General features: G+C 47.6%; 1 protein-coding gene across 1 annotated transcript; it reads right to left on the bottom strand.

Moving 5' to 3' along the window:
- Positions 1 to 14697: 14697 nt before the first annotated feature.
- Positions 14698 to 16278, bottom strand: MYF5 (myogenic factor 5). Its single transcript, XM_037389929.1, has 3 exons — positions 15739 to 16278; positions 15176 to 15251; positions 14698 to 15043 (listed from the first exon to the last, which is right to left on the bottom strand). Exons 1-3 carry the CDS (start codon positions 16243 to 16245, stop codon positions 14850 to 14852), a joined length of 777 nt encoding a protein of 258 aa, XP_037245826.1. The 5' UTR covers positions 16246 to 16278; the 3' UTR covers positions 14698 to 14849.
- Positions 16279 to 20658: the final 4380 nt, after the last annotated feature.

Here is a 20658-nt window from a genome sequence, read left to right on the forward strand (position 1 = left end):
ACAAATCTGAGAGCTGCTGGTTGAGGGGGCTCATATGATTTATGCAAGGATGTTGCTACCTGCACCTCTCAATGCTGAGTTTCTTCTGGGCATGCACATAAAGAAAGCAATATGGAAAGGAAGATTTGTCAAAAAAACAGGCAAATCACGTAGTAAACAAAATACTCCCTGTATTTTATATACATTTTGCTTTGTGTAACGGGCATTTCCCTCTTTTTTATTTACAAAGCAACACTAACAACAAAACCCTGACAAGCAGAGCTTAATCTTACCAACAGACTGAAAGAGACATATGGCCAAAAGAAAAGACATTATTTCATTAAAACTTGAGCAAAACAAATGTTTATATTGCAAAAAAAAAAAAAGATTTCATTAATTTTAACTGCTTGTCTGGTGCCTTCTAACAGTTGCTTTGAGAAGAACTAATCAGAATGGCAAAAAAACACAATGACCACATTTACCATAACCCACTTAACCTGCTACTGTGCCTGGTGGCTTCCCAACCCCGGCAGGCACATTATTTCCCCATTGCTGCTGTTGTCTGGTGGTTTGGGACCAGCCTTGGGCATGCCACGCTCCCTGAGGAGCTGTCCTGCTGCCTCTGCTGAGCCCCTGAAGCAGCACTGCTTCTGGAGATGCTCTGCTTGCTGCACACACGCAGCTCCTCACAGCACTGTATGTGTGCTGCCCTATAGGGCTACAATGTCTGTACAATGTTTAATCCTCCCTTCTGCCTGCATACTTGTCCTGAGGCCAAACACTGCCTGTTTTCCTGTAGAACTGCAGTCACACTATTTTATATCTTTAAGCTATAGAATTTGTGATGCTTCAGAGAAAATCAAAAGCAAGTGAGCAGGAGAACTATTTGCTCATTAAATGGTGTCTTTTACAACTAGACCCCCAAATCCTCTAAAAAGACAAATCCAAACTCTATCTGAAATCCATTCCCTAAGTGTTTGAAGCACCACCTGCCTCTTGCTAAAAGAAAACACTAGAGAAACCAACTTCATACTGAAAATGTTAACCATATCTAGGCAGGATAAATTAATTTTACCAAAATTCATAGCAGATGGCACATAACATCATAAATAATTCTGCAGAAGGTTTACCAGTATAAAACTAGATACAATAGCCAATTATCACAGAAACCTTTCACATACAGATTTTAAGATACTATAAAAAAAGGTGACAAAATTACACTTATGCAACCAGCATATGACCAAATGTGCTTAAAAAAGCACAGTTAAAATGCTATTATTTATTAGGTAATGATTATGTCTTAAAGATGAAAACTTCATTGCAATGTATGATACTCAAAAATAGAAGAAATTATTGCCATCTATAGCCCGATGTACACAAGCACACATTTGAATTTATAATGCATGCCCCTGGCTTCACAAGTGAGCTCATGCCATCATAAGCTGGCCATGCACAGAAACGTCCTATTGAATTGAAATCTTACAGACAGATTTTCTAAGATATTCAGATGCCTATCAGTAGAGGCAAGATCCAAGCACTAGATCTCAAAGGCATCATGGCAGCTAGCAAAATCCTTCCTTTCAGCCATTCAAGATCAAAAATGAGATTTTTTTCAGGATAATCCCTCAGATGCCAATAACCCTGAGGGCACCAACATTTACCAGCACCTCAGTTTCTATGGGGAGGTTTCTGGAAGCATGCTCTTCCTGACAGCACCCTTTCTCATCTCACATCCTTTCCCTCCCTGGTGACCCTGAATCCCAACCAGAGAAGCTCCCAAGTCACCCCCTTCCCCAAAAGAGGCAAGTGGCCACTGCAGTCCTGCGTTCACACCTACTTTGTGTGGCCCTTTACCCCTTGTGTAACCAGAATTGCAGGTGCGGCATCATTTACCCTGTACTGCTATTACACAACCCAGCAAATGGATGGTTGGATCAAACAGCTCCTCCTTGTTAAGCATTTCTGTTGTGGACAGCTGCTCTGTATGTTAACAGAGATGCTTGTTTAATAGCCTGGCATGCTTGGAACAGGCAGTTGATGAAAGTTTGGGTCAGGTTGGAGATAATGATTTCAGGAGGGCTGGTCACAGCTTTATCAATGCCGTGAGCCAAGATACAAATATGAATTTTTAAACTGATGAATTACAATTTAACAAGCTGCAGCAAGCCAAATGGTCAGGACAGTTAGGATCATCTCCAAGGGTGGGGTTTGACACTCTTTAATTTGCCACTTTTTGAAAGACTTCTGTTCCTTTCTGTAGTTCCCCAAAAAGCATCCCTTGTTAACCCATTTCCTGTTCACAGTTTTAAAACACAATCTAAACAGCCTGGTTTGTGGTGGTTTTGGGGTTTTTTTATTTCAAATATTCCTATCATTTGTGGGGTTGATTTTGACTGATAAGTTCTTTGTAGATGCAGACATTTCCTAGCTAGAGTGGAGCCATATAATGAACTTAGTTCTGCCCATCTTTACTCCAATGTAATTCCTAATACTTGCAGAACAAAGTCCTGGTAAACATGAGAATGAGATTAAAGGACAGTTTAATCTGATGAAGTCCAAAATTTCAAAAGGAGGACTGTGGAGGGAACCATAATTCTGAGAGACAGTACCATTTGGTGTATCAGCATTATTTATAATTGAGAAGATTGGGAAGCAGCAGAAAAAAGGGCTCAGTTTAAACACATGAGGACAGCATCAACATTCATTAATCTGTTTCCCCAGTGACTCGGGTGGAAAATAGTTTTGTGCATTTTTCTGCCACTCCACCTCACAACTTCTGAAAAGTATAAGCAGCAGCCTGGCTCTTTGTCATGCATTAGTAATAGCAGATGGATTTATTAGGGCAGTGTACACTTTTCAAACAGTTTTTTCTTTGGGGGAAGAGATAAGCAGACACAAGCAGGATAAGCAGTTAGAAGTATCCTCTGTACTGCAAGACGGACTTTGCTGCTTTAACATCCTTAAATATGCAAGATTCCAGGAATCTGACACGGGTGACTGCCACCACTAAGTCACTTCATCACAGGATTTTAAAGGATACAGGGTAAAAAAAAAAAAAAAAGAAAATGACAAATGCTGGTGCCAGAAAAGTATAGGCATGTAGGGAATTGTGCCACATTATACTGCCTATGATGCAGAGAGAGAACAAAAAAAATCTTCCTGGACATTGCTATATCCTTCAGAATAACCCCATGAGTGGCTGCCCACATACACATTCATTCTAAGGGTATTCAAGCCACCAATTACTTGAGCACTGGAAAAAAAAAAGACCACTACATGCTGAGCTCTACTGTAGGATCCTAGGGCAGTCCCCAGTCCCTGCAACATGTCCCAGCAACACTGCAGCTGAATTTTCACAGTAATATTACAGACATAACACAACAATATGCTCCAGCATGTGTGCCTGAGCCAACTGCTGATGCTATTTCGTCCTCAATTCATTAACCTACTTGCCATATAGTCATCATTCAATTCAACAACATAGATTACAAATACCTGTGGGTAACACAATTTTCTCTTTCTCCATTTCTCATTCAATGGTCTGGGTCACTGCAGCAGCTACTATGTTATACTATATAATATACTATAAATGAAGATGTATGTGTAATAAATAAAGATAAATAAATAAAATGAATATATAAAAAATTAAATAAAGATAAATACATAAATAAATATCTTATCATCTTTCTTGAACATGACTATTCAAAGTACGTGGTCATAATTGGAAAGAGACCTCCTCCAGTACTTGATGAAGGCAGATAAGTTATTATACATTACTATTTCACTGTGTACACTTGGTATTTATCAGAAGCCTTGCTGCGGTCATCCTAGAGCTCCAGTTTACCCCAAGAAGATCAGGTTTGGCAAGGACACCTCCTCTAGAAAGCAAGAAACTCTTGAAATATTTATCTGAGTCACCCAGCAAACAGTTGTGGTGTTAAAAAGACCTCCCTGTTACTACTGCTCATACTCCCTCCCACACTACAGCAGAGACAGCGGCCATTCCTGCTGCAGCAGCTCCTGTTCACAGCTCAGCATCTGAGCAAAGATCCACCTTCTGCAGCAGCCCAGTGGTTGCAGAACTCTTGGTCCAGGATATCCACACAGACTGGTGAGGAGGCTTCCGTGGGCTGCAAGCCCTAACCCTGCCTGTCCTGCACAATGGGAAGTATGCCTCCTTTGTGACCAAAATACGTGTCTCATCACACAAGGAACACACACAAAAGTCAGGCTGAGCAGATCACTCCCATCACATGCATGAACATACACGAGTGATCTTGTCACAGAACTCAATATGCTCTCATTGCAGAACGGAGCACACCAGTGGTTTAGCCATTTACTAGCTGTACTTCCAGCCACATGACCAAAAAGATCCCCCAGAGCCCTTCAGAAAAAGGGCATCACGTACCACACATTTCATCCATCCCACAATCTGGGGAAAAGGGAAGCAAGAAGCTAAATTAGGAACAAATTAAATGTCTGAGAAGCAAAGCCATCCTGCAAGCTGCAGGAAGGACAACCTGGTTTAGTCCATGCAATGGAACAGCTCAAATATGCACCGAAGACACCATGCCCCAAAACACTCTCTTCTCTTCTAATCAAATCAGTCCCTTCGATGCAGGCGGAAAGAGCCACTGACTCACCTTCACACATCACATGTGAGTGCTGTAAGTGATAACCTATTTAATAAAAGGGAAACAACTTCACAACACCTTCTACTTTGTAAATGAATTGTTTATTCCTGCTTAGACCATGAAATACAGGGCTCAGGCACATGAAAGAAAGAAAAATACTGACTGGGAGAAGACACTATATCCCAGTCCAGAGTAAGAGACTGAAGACATGTTTTTCATCAAGTTCTTGCTATTCAGGCAAAGCCCTGCTTTGCATAATGTATTCCCAGACATGACACTGGGGCCCAGGTGCCTCACTGTACATCATTAATTTCGCCATATTTACAGCATCCTATAAAGCTAAGAAATGCACTTGGCACTGGGATCCCTAACCTCTCCTTGTGGCTCTGCAGTCTGGTTCTCAAATATATTTAAACACCTAATCCCACTGGAGAATTTGAGCCTTCGCATGCCATAGGATTTTGAAAAGTGCCTAACTCCTATAAATTTCAAAGCTTTAAATAGTACAGTTGATTTTTTTTAAGTCATATATTTAAAATTCTGCACTTCAATATTTTAGAGAAACAGGATTATTTTTTTTTAATCCTACATTCCTTAGAAAATCTGCCCCTTAAATTTTAGAACTTTTTTGGGGCGAGGTGGGGCAAGGGGCGAAAAATCAGACCTCAGCCTGCACTTCCTAATTATTCAGACTAGAAGCATTTTTGCCATGATTAGAACTACTACTGGGACCAAAATAGACTTACCATTTCTAAATACTCCCCAGTGACAGCTGAGTAGCATAATGATGCTTTATCCCATGTTAGTGACAAAATAAATTGCTTTTCCAGCACACACACAGAGCTTTATAAAAAGAATAATCCCACTGGAAAAAGGATTCTTCAGCTTTGAATTCCTGCACCCAAAAGGGCCTCAGCTGCAGCAGTCTTCTCTGCAGGCTGGAGGGAGTGAAATCTCACACAATTGTCTGGTGTCACTTAAAGGTGGGCACTTTTATGAAGACCAAAAGGAAACAGATTATCGTACTCTTATGTCCAGGTGCTCCAGAACTGTTTTTAGTTTTATAAGTACTGCTGCATTACACTTTCTGCCAGATCAGTGTTATGCTTATAAAGTCCAATTTTCAGGCTACAGCTATCCGAGTCACATTTGGCTGGGCTGTACAGCATATGCTTCCAATACAGATTGGGTTTTTTTCTGTTCTCTTACCAGTTTCATTTCATTTAACCACAGTGGGAGAATTACAGTGTCAAAATTAATCTAGAAGCTCTTCTCCCCAATTTCAGCTCTAAATTAGAGCCCCAGGTCTGCAAGTCTGCCACGCCGACCTGCACCGACATCAGCAGGCACGTCATCGGAAAATTTTGAATTATCTGGGTAGGAAAACCCACTGCACATAGTCCTTGGAGCGGAGCCCACCATCTCAGGACTGCACTGACCCATCGAATATGATGTATCAAGTGTTGCAGGTTTCCTGGGACATTTTAAAAGGCAACACGGGTGTATTCCAAGCAGACTGAATTGCTACAGCTTGAAACCCCCACCCCAGGTGTGCATTCGCTACAGGGCGACAGCGGGGAAGGCCCATTGTGTGGAGCAGCTCAGTGACCTCATGCTGTATGTGACGGAAGGCTCGGCCAAGCCCCACCACTACTTAACGTTGGAGTAATGCTTGTTTGCTGCTCTAATTCTTACAGTCCAGGCAGCTGTCAGATAACCCACATTTTCAGCCAGGTTACACAGTGCTTTTCTCTTTTTCTAAAGGAAACAAGAAACAGGAACACAAAAGCAGTCATAAAACACAAATTTCTTTCTGGAATTAGAGGAAGAAGAGTTGTAGGTGCTGCTCACAGCTTTTGACCAAGTGACCTTCAAGATCAGAATCAAACAGAGCTTCTCAGGTGCTTAAAAGATGCAGAACCTCACCCTTGCAGGGTCAGTCTGCCATGAGCCTCTAACTTCCCTAGCGAAGCTTCTGAGCTTTCCACAATGATTGCAGTGATATAATAAAGCTACTGTGGAAAGATTTTGCCAGAGACACTATGGACACCCATGTCTAACATACCAGGATTATATATGATAAAAATTAACTGGGGGTTAAAGACTCAGTCAAGCATAGGATGACCAATCTCCAAAGTTAAGTCCTATGTCAGTTTACATAACTAATCTGGTAATACTTATACTGTTTCTCTTCCTTTCCCCAAACCATAAAGAAGGACCTCCTCACCTCTACTTTTAAGCCTTGAACTTGCTAAAACTTGCATATATACGGTATGCCTGCGCATAGGTATTTCCACTGGTTCCAAAGGACGTAATAATAATCTTGGTCACATCTTACTCTAAGATCTGATACACACTGATATCTTATTAATGAGCTGAGAAATTGTTTTTAAGATGTGAATAGTTTTATCATATGTTCAGTAAGATTTTCTCTCCGACTATACTCTACTTTTAACTACACAGATGGGAAAAGTTGGGTTTTAAAAAAATAAAAATAAAAAATAGGCTCCAGAGAAAAAGCTCTTCAAGAATTCCTTGCACTTACTACCTATCCTGCTATTCCATAAGAGTTGATTGGCATTCAAGACAGTCAAAAAATCACTGCAGTTATTGTGAGCATAATTTCAGTCTTCTGCTTCTGGAAATCATGGCCAAATAAAACAGAAAATATGATTGTACTTGATATTCCATAGTGTGTGAACAGAGCGTGGGCCCTGGCTCTCAAGCATGCTGCAAGCCGTGTGAACCGCTGTATCCGTCATAATTGCAATAAAAAGCAATTTTCCACTGCAGTTTTCATTTAAAGAAAAATCCCTCTAAAAATGGGGGTTTGGGGGGCAGCACAGCTAATCTCCTGACTGCTGAGCTGAAAGGATCAGCTTGGGAAGCTTCTGCCGCAGGAGCAGGAGGACAGAGCTGGTGGGGAGGGTCCCAGGCAGCACCCTGGCCACCGGCTCTCTGCTGTTAAGCCTCAGCATCAGCCAGGCTAGTTAGTCCTTATTTCGGATCGAGTACTAAAGCTGTGCCCCTGCCCTTGTTTACCCTCAGCAGCAGTAACCCCCTCCTTTCGAGAGGAAAGGAGCAGTTTTGGATACCAGAGGGTTTGAAGCAGAGTGTCTGGATATTTTAACATTGTTCAGGCTTCAGTCATCATGAATATCAGTTTACAGCTTGGCACATAAACAGTCCATTTCTGAGGCATGAGACAATGAATATATTGTAATTATATTCGAGGCCTTCTGTCCCAAATCTGTTCCTGGTGAAACTCCAGGGGTTTCAGTGGAGTTGAGGCAATAATAAACTTAGCTGTCTACCTGTACTTTATAATGCATTATTTCCGATTAAATGTTTGCATGAAAACAAAGATTTGTTTCCATACGTATTAAACTAAAATGGCATTCAAACTTATTCTTACAACCACATACATTGTTTATAAACAATAAAACTTTTTATAAATGAAAAAAATAGAGAATAAAACCCAGTAATAAAAATAGGACTATTTGTTTTATAAATAGGAATGTAAGGAAGTATGGTAGTGCTGAAACAATGTAGTAAAGCAAGAGTATACACCAAAATAAATACTTTGGGGGGGAGGGCATAGTCCTTTTTTCCCCACATAAAAGAGAGAGATGGGAACATGGGTTATGGGAGGCAGACATGTTGGGACACCCCTCAGAGCAGACCACTTCTGCTTGGGAAGTCCAATTTCATGAGCACTTTTCTAAAAGGAGCTTTCACTGTCCTACTTGTTAGGAAGTTTAGAAATAACAAGTTTCGTATTTCAAAGTTCAGTCATTTTTGCATTTCACCCAGGAAAAAAAAAAATGCGAGAAATTTGTACCCCGTGAAAAATGTGCATTTCAGGCACTGGTAGGATACAGCTGTCTCAGCCCATGTTTACTTGGTTTCCCTTCTACATCATGCTTGGCATGGGGGATTTTAGAGTTATTAAACTTTTTCCCAGTTGCCCAGAGTCACCACCCTTTTACTTCACACTGAGTAGCTACATATACAAACATGTGACAACTGGCCTCCCAGCTTTCGGTACTTACCTTTCTTGGCTTTAGCAGGAGCCCTTTTTACTGTCACCAGGTACATCTTCTGCAGGGAATTCCCAATTTACAAGACTCACTTTCTCCAAAACTGGTTATTAAGCCATTCATGTTTCCAACAACCAAACAGCTTCAGATTACCAAGGTGTCCCCTTTCCCACTGCATGGGACACACCTCCATGGGATGCATCTTCCTGAGCAAGTCACCCAAGAGCAAACTCCTGCACTACACTGTAACCCAGTAGTTCTCTCATAGAGGTCACAAGGAAAATAAGGGTGGATGCTTAAACTCAAGACAAGGCCCAGAAAAATCCCCCTTTAATCATACAGGGATTATGAACTCAAACCTTAGTACTTAAGGGCTGCTCAAGTCTTCAGTACTGAGGTCTTGCCGGTGCCCAGGAAAATGGTGCTCACTCATTTGCAGCAGCTTTGCAGTTAAACAATTAACATTTAGCACTTCCGAGCATTATATACACCTGAGAAAAAGAGGCTTGAAGGACTCCCGGCTGCTTGTTTGAGACACAACTTTCATGAAACCCAGGAGTCATAGGACCAAAATGACAGTCTTCAACAGGCATTCACCCAGGGGAGAAGGGAGTTTGGTGGCCTGCTCCTAGTAACAGCTTGATACTAGCCAACAAAAAGAGAATTATGACAGTGAGGACCAGCACAAAGGCACTCACCTCCCTGAGTAACTCTACTCCGACTACCTCTGAGGGGTTTTAATATTTTTAAAGCTACTGAGATAATTGATGAGAAACCTCTAGTCACTGAGATAATTCAGTTAAATCTGAGAAAGAGTTTTTGCTGTAATGTCTACTGTCTATAAAGGCAGGGATTTCAGGGATTTGAGGGAGGGATTTCAGACATATACTTTGGATGCACCTTCAGCATGACCAGCACATAGATTTCCTCCTCTGCTTTTCAAAGCAGTCAGGCAGCAAGATTTAGAATTGCACTATCAGCTCAATTTTAAGATGTTCCAAAAAAGCAGTTGTAGAAATAAATACTTTTCACAATAGAAATACCGATTGTTTTAGTTTTCCTTCAAAGCATCACAAAAGTGGACAGGAAAACAAACAAATTAGTAATTTTTCATGCTAGTAAATAAAAAAGAGAAACCCACAACATCTTGCATATATGGTTACTTAAAACATGGAAATGAGTGGAACAGAAAGTTTTCAGCAGACCCAAATAATTCCATTCTAAAAAAAATGAATCTCTTTGCTGGAGCAGGGGTGCATTTGCTAATGAGGTCTTTGCACTGAGCTATACACAGGTGTGACTGAAGTTATAGTCATTGTTTGCTCACCACTAATTAAGGAGTTATTAATGTATTCATTTAATAAATTATGTGGAATCAAACAATTAAAGACAATAGGCTGAATTCAAACCTGATTTAATACACAGTTTGGCTCCTTATAATGTATTATAGGCACACCAGCTTGAGTTCTACACTACAGCCAGACCTTTGTCAGGTTCCTGAGTCTTTGCTAGGTAGCTGAGTCCTGCTGCAAGTGGTAGGATTTGGCACTTCAAAAAAAAAAAAAAAAAAAAAAAAATCAAAGTTAAAACTTTTATGTCTTCTTTATAGGATTTAATTTTTACTTAGCATACATGTTATATAGATTTTTAAACCAGGAAATAATATCACTTCAAAAACATATATTCATAGAAGATCAGAGAAATAAAGATAAAATTCACACATTTATTCCTCTGCTGTTATTGCAGGTTTGAAAGCCTCTCGGAGACTATCAGGTTCAAATGCACTTGATTTAATACAGACATTGAACTACATTTCTGACCTCTCACTGGGCTTACTGACCCTCATATATCATGCCCACTATCACCCTCTTCAAGCTCAGCTGAGCAAAGACTTTGGCATCACAGCAACCAACATCTTCCAGCAGATTGCCAGGCAACCCATAATGTTACTAAAGCTCAAAACGAAACCAGGCTCCAGGACTGGATGGTGCCCATCAGCTGCTCTGGGAGCAGAAAGCAGAAGACCTTTGAGAAAGTAGCTGGACTCTGGCAGTACAGTGGGCCTGGCGCGCAGTCCATGAGCATCCAGGGTGCATAACCTCCTGGAGGAAGGAAAGCGGGGCACCTGCTGAATGAAGAAAACAAATATCATACTGTGTTTGGGAAGGAGAATAACTCCCTCAGTCCAGCCCTTGTCTGATAGAGGGGTGTATCTCTTGGGCTGAATGGAGAAAACAGCATGAGATGTAGTGAAGGCAAAGGCCACTAGCAAAGCCTGAGCTAACACCCAACAGAAAACTCAAATAAAGCATACAAAGAACAGCTCTGCAGTCTCATTTTTTACTTATTTCACTAATCCAGTTGGCTGCAGGAGAAGCCTGGCCCTGACACCCCAGGGCAGCACACAGACAGATGCACTGCTCACCACCTCCACATTTGGGGGTGAACTCCTCCACCCCTCACACAAGGTCAAATTAGCTAGCAGGATCCCAGCCCAGTCTCCAGCTGGCCAAGCTCATTAGGTCTTTAGTTGCCAGGAAGGCAGTTGTGGCCAGCTGTAAGGCTGATAGGCTGTGCAGAGCCTGCCAAAGGTCAGCAGTCATCAGCTGGCCAGCTGCAGGTCCTCCTGTGGGACCCCAAGGTCCAGCTGAGAGGAGTAAGGGGAACTGATGAGCGAGTCAAGGTCCTGTGGAGGAGGAGGAGGAGGAGGGGAGGGAAAAGGTCTGGGGTGGGGAGGAGTAAACTGCCTGCTGTTGCTAAGTTTGACTGTTCCTGACAAGCAGGCTGAGCTGGGAAGACGGTGGCACTGAATTTCCCCTGAAATGCAGCCATGAATGTGGGGTGTTTCTAGGCATATTTTGACAAACAGTAAGAATCAAGACCTTTCAGCCTCCAAGAACTAATTACTGAAAGTTTATCACTTTTAAGTCTTACCGCAGGAGAAGAGGTTAATGTTTTCTTACAGGGAAAATTAGTGGCTTTCTGCACAAGTAACTCATAAATACAAACATAAAGCACACAGGACTTTTGTCTTGATGTTATATTCAAGAGATCTTTACTAGGTTCCTTTGTTAGTTTTGTAATCTACAGTTGGCCTTTTGGTCTGAGTTTAAAATATGTATTTCACTGGAGATCTCTTCTTCATTTCTGAACAAAAAGAAAAGATACAAGCACCTCTTCTCACACACGCACACGCACGCACACACATGCGCACACACACGCGCACACACGCGCGCACACACACGCACACACACGCACAGCTGCCTCCCTCAGTCAGAATATAAGCCAAAAAAGCATGATTTTCAGAGGTAAATTAAAATATAACATGAATTGTATTTTTAAAATTGCACAGAATTATGCCCTTCATTGCAGAGAGTGACAGAAAACTTGCAGCTTGTGTGTTACGTTATTCTGCTACTACAAGACATCCCTCTGCCTGCCTGCCTGTGAGATCACTGCAAGCTGTCCTGGAGCCTGCAGCACTCAGCCAGGTGGCCAGAGTGGACAGGAGTGGAGCTCAGGTGTTTTGAACCAACATCTTCTCATGTATTTGTGAGCACAGCCTTCCTTAAATGAACATGTGTTACATAGAATACAAATCTTTCTTTGCATTTCCTATTATTATTATTATTATTATTATTATTGCTTTTATAATATGTGTGCTGTTTTATATATTATATTCTATATGTATATATTATATAATTTTTTTTTCATACATAATTTTTGTTATTAAATGTGCTAAATCTGACCACAACAGCGTATCTCCTAGGACAGCAGCCTTTTACACCTTGTTCTTCCCAATTCATGGATTAAAAGCAGTTTCATGAAGTTAACTTCCATTCCTTCCAAGGATTACCACACATTTTGGCTCATGGGAGCTTTGTTTATAAATGTCCTGTAATTAAGAGTTTGTTTCCTATATGTGTATAACAAAACCCACAGATTGTAATCTAGTCTAGTAGGACTGAGGAGGCTGTGGACAAACATCTGCAGACGGGATACTTCTCACTCTCTGAAAAGCTACTTCTTGTAAGTATTGACCTTTTTGCAACTCTCAAAATGCCTGCCAGCCAAAGAGAGGTGTACATTACCAACATGTGATTTGCTAGTGTTACTCTGCATACTTCACCGGAGATCACTTGCCAAGGTCAGCAGAGTGCAGAACAAAATGCTGAAAGTTCCCCAGCTTAGCTCATTTTAAACCATCGTTTAAAATAATCCGCACTGTATTAGATCCTGGCCATAAGCGGTAGCCTTGGGATGGTATTTTGGTTGAGAGGAGCAAGCACTGCAGCAATGTGTGAGAAATAATTAATAAAACCAGTAATGTTCAGAGTTGTGCATGAGGATTTCTATGAACAGAAGGCTTAGGAAGCGATTGATCGCCCATAACCAGGGAAGACTCTCAGCGCTCAGACACTTGCATACCCCTGAAGCATCTGTAATGACAAAAGTGTGCAAATACCTTGTTGGTAACTCTGCACAACCTCAGTCTAGGGTTTCCAAACCACTTTTTCTGCTTGATGATTACTTGGGACCTATCTATATCCACAGAAGGCCCGTTCTGGAAAAGACTCCTCCTGAATTACTCTGCGGGAAAAGAAAACACTTCCCTCAAGGTTACACAGCTCTGGGCAGAAAGTGATTCTGAGAGCAGCCGCGCAGGAGGGGCAGGCTGGCCTTGCCCTGTGTCAGCAGCACAGACGCCCACGGCCCAGCTGAGCAGCTCAGGCAGGTAGGTGCCACCTCGTTTCCTCTGTAGCCCTTTGTGGGGGGACATGTCCCCTCAGCGTGCTGGGCTTCCTTCATCCTCAGGTCAGGAATGCTGCCAAAGAGCAGTCAGGTGGCAACTTTTGGCAATGTGACTAAGCTGGGCTGGGTTCAAGTGAAAGATTTATCAGAGGTGAAATACCACTGCCAGGCCTCTTGGCCACCCAGTGCTAACAACATAAACACAAATGGCAAATACATCCTTACCCACATTAGCGAGGTGTATATCCCTTCCCAAACAGAGTGTTTATCATAGGAGACATTTCTGGGTGCACTGAAGGAGCCCATCTCCCCATCTCTCCACACATCTTTTTTTTTTTTTTTTTTTTTTTTTTGGGGGGGGGAGGGGGGCGTAGGGCTAGAAAAGTTTTGGATTACAACTGGAGCAGTGCAAAGGGCTGGAAATTTTTCATGGTAGAAAGACTTAGATTTAGTGCCTGGAAGGAAATACTTGTTAACTCTGAAGCTCATGAAGACTTGACCTGGCTATTTCTAGACCCACGTAAATAGAGTAATGAATTTTCATCCTGGCTGGTGGGACCAAATTCATTAGGAATCTGAATATTGTGAAATGTACCTTGTGGACTGTGAAAGAGGTACTTGTGGTTTGTTCTTACTAACTTTACTAAATTTGTCTCTGCTAGAGCCCCAAGAGTGACTGAGAGTAAAATTCCCCAACAGAGTATCTGAGCTAGATCATACAGACATTTTACAAAGGAGAGTCACCATGCAATTTTAGGGCCATAAGTGTTCCATCTTCATACTCAGAGAAAGAAACAAGGTCTCTGACAAGAAGGAGAAAAAGTAAAAAAGGGAATATGGCTGAAATACTACTTGTACTCTGGCAGAAAATAAAGGAAACTGCCCATAGCAGTACAGGAATGGACGGAGAATTTGACCCTCCACATTTCTGTCCCTCCATGAGCGGTCTCAGAATTCTAACACCCACTGGTGACGGGAGAAACAAGCTCCCAGGCCCCAGCCCGGCCAAGCCGCCGCATGCCCTGGCCCGGCCCCGCCGCGATGGGACGGGTCCCCCCCGTGCCGGCAGGGGCCGCGGCCGGGGCCGCACACGGATGCTGGCGGACTCCCCGCAGCCGGGTCTCGCTGCCCTCCCCAACACCCGGGCATCCACTTAAAGAACCAGCAGGCCAGACAGCTCTCGTACAGCACGTTTTATTTGCAGCGGGGTTTCCAGCGTAGCGCGTGTGCCCCGAGCCTCCGGGTCTGGCTGCCCCGGGGGGAACCCCGGGCCGGGGCGCTTCGCCCCCAGCCCTGGAGGGAGGCGGGCCAAGCGGCGCCGGCGCGGCCCCCCTCGCCCGAGGAGCGTTTGCAGGACGCGGCCGGGCGAGGGGGGCGGCCCCGGCAGGAGGGCAGCGGCGCCGGAGGCGGCGGCAGGCGCGGGGTACCGTCCTCCCCGGGCCCCTCATAGCGCCTGGTAGGTCCGTCGGGGCGGCGGCGTCCCGGGCGTCCCCGGCCCCGAGTCGATGCTGGCGCTGGGCGAGAGGGAGTCGGCGTCGCGAAGGGGCAGCCCCGGCTCCTCCGCCGGGGAGAGGCGGTCCACGATGCTGGAGAGGCAGTCCAGGCTGGACAGGGTGCTGCTCTGCTCGGCGCCGTACCCTGCGGCCGGGGACGGCAGCGAGTTACGGCCGGGTTCTGCGCTGCCCTCCCCAGGGGCCGCGGGGAGCGGGGCGGCCCCCGGGCCCCCGCCTGCACCCCCGGCGCCCGCGGCTGCCGGCGGGTCGGGCTTACCGTGGGCCATCTCGGGGCAGTAAACGGCGTCGAAGCTGCTGCCTCTCGCCGACCAGACGGGGCTGCCGCAGTCGGCCTGCAAGACAGCGAGGGGCGAGTGCCGGCCCGGCCGCCCTCACCCCCGGGCCAGTGGAGTGCTCCCCACGGGGGAAAGGGCCTTAAGGCCCGGCGGGGAGGGAGTCCCGGCGCCCGCGAGGGAGCGGGACAGCGGCGCCCCGGCCAGGCTGCCGCTGCGGCAGCGTCTCCCCCTGCGCCCCCCTTACCCGTCTGCGCGCCGCGCTAAGCTGGGGGGAACGACGAGGACGAGCCCCCGGGAGCTTGCTGGGTGCCCCCGGCAGCATTACCGCCCCCCCCACCCCCCCGCATCCCCGGCAAGCCCGTGTGCACGCTCAGTGTTACATCTGACAAGGGGCCTGTTTTAACGCAAACCGTCCACCTTCTCCTGATGTCTGGCTGCGTTCGGCCCGTCCCACACCCATGGGACCGGACGCGAGGGTGAGGGGGACCTGCCCGCGGGCCTTCCTGGGGTCCCCACAGCCCCATCAGTTCTGCCTCTCTCTTACCATCCCATCGGAGCAGCTGGAAGTGGGGCTGGTCGGTTCGGAGCAGCTCTGTCCCGGCAGATGATAGTAGTTTTCTACCTGTTCCCTCAAGAGCTCCTGGAGGCTCTCGATGTATCTGATGGCGTTTCTCAGGATCTCAACTTTGGGGAGTCTTTGGTTGGGGTTGGCAGTGGTGCATCTCTTCAGGGTCTCAAAAGCCTGGTTCACTTTCTTCAGCCTCCTCCTCTCCCTCATGGTGGCCGCCTTCCGCCGGTCCATTGTGGTGGATTTTCTCTTGCAGGCTTTGCAAGCCCACATGAGGCAGTGGCCGGCCTGGTGGTGGCCAGTGGGAGCTCGGACATGCTCTTCTTCCTCGGAGCAGGCGGGCTCGGGGGGCTCGGGGGCGCCGAAGGGAGGCAGGTCCCTGGGCTCAAAATCCTCGGGGAACTCGCCCTCCGGGGAGGAGAGGCAGGAGCTGTCATAGAAGAGTTCGGACGGGGAGAACTGGCAGCTGTCCATCACCTCCATCCTTGCCGCAGAGGCGTCAGTGTGGGCCAGCAGCCACGGGCTCTCGGCGAGGCGCTGAGGCAATTTCCTCAGTAATTAGCGACCTGAGACGAAATGTCCTTCGGCTGATGCGGGGGGCCCTTATATATACATGTAAAGGGAGGCTGGTCCGCAGCGGCCAGTCTTTATTAGCATATCCCACCACATCCCCTACTGGGGGCTGTCTGGGCAAGCCCCCTCTAGTCCCCAGGAGACAATTTGCTCCGCGCTGCTCCTTTGGAGAGTCGTGAGCTGGGCACTTCTGTAATGACCGACCTCCCCACAACTCGTTTGCCACATCTCCGGAGTTTAAATCAAGTCTGGGAATTTGCAGTTTTGGTATGGAAAGAGAAAGAGGGGCAGTGGGCGCGCACGAACCGCTGACATTTCCTGCAGAGCCGTTCCTCGTCCCTACGCTCCCATCACAGGCTGCCGCGGGAGGGGCACCGGCTCTCCCCGCAGGGGGGTTAGCGTAGAGCCCCTCCATAGCACCTACAGTGTCTACTTGCCTATATTTATTCCCCGCAGCCTGTGGGCCAGGTCTAACCTGAAGCAATTTACGCGTCCCTTCAGACCTAAGATTTGCTCGTTTATGTTGAGGAGTGCTTTGTCCTGGAATTAAACTTGTGTCACCAACCGTCTAAATTTACAAACCGAGAGACAAAAAATGCACATCTACCTGTGGCCAGGAGTGCCAGGGAGGGGGGAAACCCGGATTTCAGTGCTGTTGGATCGGGCCACAGGGAAAGGTACTGACAAAAGAAAAGTGTACGTGTTTGCTCCGAGACAAATCCCCTTCCCATTCCTTCTCCTGCTCGTGTGACCTGGTGCTGCTAGAGACACAACAGTCGAGCAGTGCCTCGGGCTTGCTAATTTTCTGCTTTCAGGCAAACTTGTACCGTTACAGATGCGTCCCAGCTGCCAGTGCAACAAACCCCTCCTGGAAGTGTAAAATTTCTAACCCCGCAATCCCTAAGTAACTTTACACAAGTCGGGGACAAAAGCTTTGCAGAGCTCCAGCCGCAGCAGTAGCTGAGCGGAGCGGTGCGAGGGTCATTAGAGTGGTAATGAAGCCATTTAACAGGCATTTGCTAACGCGCAGGAATCCTTTGGTTTCATCCAGGTGGCTTTTGTAGTTGAGGAAAATATTATGAGAAGGCAAAGGAAACCTTCCCTACCTGGGAATAAAATTATGTGACCTAGGTTAACTCAAACGGAGAGCAAGTGACCCAGCAGCGGTTCAAACTCTACGGAGCCAGTCTGTGTGCCCAGGAAAAAGCCGTCTACAACTAGCCTCTCTCCGGGAAGAGGTAATGCGGCGGGCATGGCGAACCGGTTGTCTCAAGGAGCCGCTCTTCAAGTGAGCAAGGCGGGCAGGCAAGCATCTCCCCAGCGCACACGGCTGGAAAGCCGTCCCAGCCGCCCGGGCGAGGCGGAGTGCGGCCGGTAGTGGCTGCCGGGGCGACCCGATCTGCTCCTTCCCGCCCCCCAAACCCCAAAAGGTAGATTTCCACTCCTAGGCTGAAACTTTTCCTAAAAAAATCCCATGCACACACCTTGCTTCCTGCGAGCGGATGCATAATTATCTAAAGGCTGGGGAAGGCTACATCTGCACTGCTTCGGTTTATTTGGGGCCATAAACGGGGGGAACCCCCTTTGAAATGAATACTGTAGGAAAAGCACAGCGTTGATAATGGAGTAAAGTTACAGGAAAGGGAAAGCTCAGGATTTCAGGCTTCTGCCGCTCCGAGGTGCAGGTTGGAGTGTAGTTGGGCCACGTCTAAGACGGGGCAGTTCCCTATTGTTTTCCTAAGAAGCCGGCCGTCGGAAGGCTCTGCTCGACGGTAACTTGAACTCTTCGCTGGGCTGTGGTGTGCAGACACACACTCACACCTTTTTATTTACCACATTTGCGCTGGCTAAAATAGACCTGTTTACAGATTTATGTTTTGCGCACAAATAAACTTGATCTTTAAAGTGCCGGTTGCGGTTCTGCTCAGCTTTCAGGGGTTTCTCTTCAAGCACGCACTGTGGATATCCCGGTGCACAATGCCAGCCCCCTCCGTCCCGCTCTGCCGGCGTGCAGAGCTTTAGCTCAGTTTTAACTCTTAATCCAGCAGGGCTGGGGTTGTTGGAAAACGTGCCTTTTCCCAAAAGTCTTTGAGGACTTAGGAAAATTTGTTTCCTTTCCCCTTACATATTTTGGGGGAAGGGGAAGAATGGATGGAAAAGCCTGTCAGGAAGAAAAAAAAATCTGTAATTAGTATCCCTTAAGAGCTCCCGGCTCCTCTGGTAAAGTGATCTCAAAACAAATTTGCAAAAGTGCAGTAGGCGAGTGAAACTAAAGAAAGGGGAGAGAAAACACAAACTACAAGGCTGGCTGGGGGCGGGGGGGGGGGGGAAGGAAAATAATGCTGCATTTCAGGAGGCTCAAGTCCGGAAAACGGGAAACAGCTTGAGCATCGGACCTTGCCTGCTCCTGTGGACGGGCAGAGAGAAAATGGTGAACGTGTCAGGACCTCTTTAAACAGTGTTGCTCACCCCAACCGTCCCCGCTCCGCAGCAGTTGCCGTGCCGCACCTATTGGTGGAGGGATTCAATCCCATGTGGGGACCATTTGCGGAACGTGCTATCTCTTTCCAACCCCCATATTTAAGCAAAGAAAATCCGACCGGAACCGTAAATTACCGGGCCGGGGGGTGAGCGGTGTTGGGGGCCCACCTGACACGCCTCGCCGTACCCGTCCCCGGCCCTGCGGAGCGCCCTCGGCCAGCACCCCGCACCTCCCCCAAAAATGGCCCAGTGCCCCCGCAGACCGCCGGAGTCGACGCCTGGGCCCCGCTGCGGGACAGCAACCGGCAGCCAGAGCGTTATTCGGGGGCGCATTTCATTCAGCCACGGGCGCGGGGAGCCGCAGCGAGCCCCCGCCTGTCCCCTCCCGCGGCCGGGCCTCCGCCGCGCCGTCCCGCCGGCAAAGCTGTTTCCCAGTTGGGCTGGTGGGGTCGGGCGCTTCCAGCCGTGTGAGAAACGTTTTGTTCCCCCCAGCGCTGGGAACCGTGCGCACCTAAGTAAACACATTAGTACCTGCCAGAGGGATTTGTATAGGAGACAGCTGAAGAAGGCATTGGCCTCTGCTGGCACCCTGGGACTCCCAGGAGAGATCAAAGGGACACGAGGGGGTTTTTAGCAGCCTTGAGACTGGGAAAAGTTGCTAGTTCCTGCTATCGGAGGGACGTCCCAGCGAGCACATGGTTCAGTTATTCAGCCTCCTCCCTCTCCTGCCCCCTGCTCCCCAGCTCGTTCTCCACAGAAAGGTGGAAGCTCCGGGAAAATCGTACGGGCTCCCCAAAGCAGCAGCGATCCAAGCAGGAATTTTCCCCGTGGAAATACCTGCTGGGCTGACGCCTGCCCGCCCTGCCTTCGACCTCCGAAAATAACCCGAACCCGCTGCCCGCCTCCCTCTCTGGGTTGCCGGCGGTGTTACGGAGGAAGATAAAGACGCACAATAAAAAAAACCACCCAGGCTTTCAGCGCTCGGTCGCGTCACTTCAGAGGAGAGCGGTGACAAGGCAGCGGCACGGCAGCCCCCCCCGTCGCCCCCAGCCACGGCTCCCCGGCCCCGCAGGCAGCTGTGGCGGACGGCGGTGCGGACGGGCGGGGCCCGCCGGTGCTCCCGCACCCCTCCTCCTCTGCCGGGGGGCGAGCAGGTGGCTCCCGGGCGGAGCAGAGCAGGTAGAGTCGAGGGAGGCCGGTGCTGAGCACGGGCTTCCCGGGAGCGGCGGGCCAGCCTGCACCTCTCGCGTTAAATGAACCGCAGCGGGGCCGGGGGGGGGGGGGGGGGGGGGGGCACTAGGGTTCGTGTAAAAACCTCGATGACTTAGTGTGTAGCCCCTCCGGAAAAAGGCTTGATTAAATCACAAACCTCTTGTCCTTACCCAGTTATTACCCTTTGATTCTGTGATCCCAGGGCCCTGTTTGCTTTGGCTGGGGACTTAGGTAAAGATTATCCTTATTAATATCAAACACAAACATTTTAATTGCAAACACACTGAGGACCTTCAGTGGGAAGCTCGGCATGTCAGCCGCAGCCGCGGGGGTCACCGAGAGTCTCTTCGGGAGGTATTTTCTTTATTTAATGAAAAAAACCCCCTCCTTTAGGCAAACTTACTCCAAACAATCGCTCAAGTTACCCGGCTGCTGGAGCAGACGTTGCCGTGGGGGTCCTGCGGGGCGGACGGGCCAGTTCGTCGAGGTTAATGCCGGGGTGAGAGCATTAACAATAGGCTGGCCGGGTGTCGGGGTGACACTGTGGATTCGAGGGTGCTTCAGCACCGCTCGTGCTCTGCTGCGAGAGCGGGTCCTGCGGGGCTTGGGTCGGCCGGCGCTGCATCAGGG

This window comes from Falco rusticolus, chromosome 5 (genome assembly GCF_015220075.1).
Source record: "Falco rusticolus isolate bFalRus1 chromosome 5, bFalRus1.pri, whole genome shotgun sequence".
In the NCBI taxonomy this organism is placed as follows: Eukaryota; Metazoa; Chordata; class Aves; order Falconiformes; family Falconidae; genus Falco; species Falco rusticolus.

Coding starts and splice junctions, on each gene's coding strand:
- MYF5 (XM_037389929.1), bottom strand. CDS start 16,245: ATGGAGGTGATGGACAGCTGCCAGTTCTCCCCGTCCGAACTCTTCTAT. Junction 15,252..15,738: donor CCAGCTGCTCCGATGGGATG/GTAAGAGAGAGG, acceptor GCTGTCTTGCAG/GCCGACTGCGGCAGCCCCGT. Junction 15,044..15,175: donor CTGCCCCGAGATGGCCCACG/GTAAGCCCGACC, acceptor CCCCGGCCGCAG/GGTACGGCGCCGAGCAGAGC.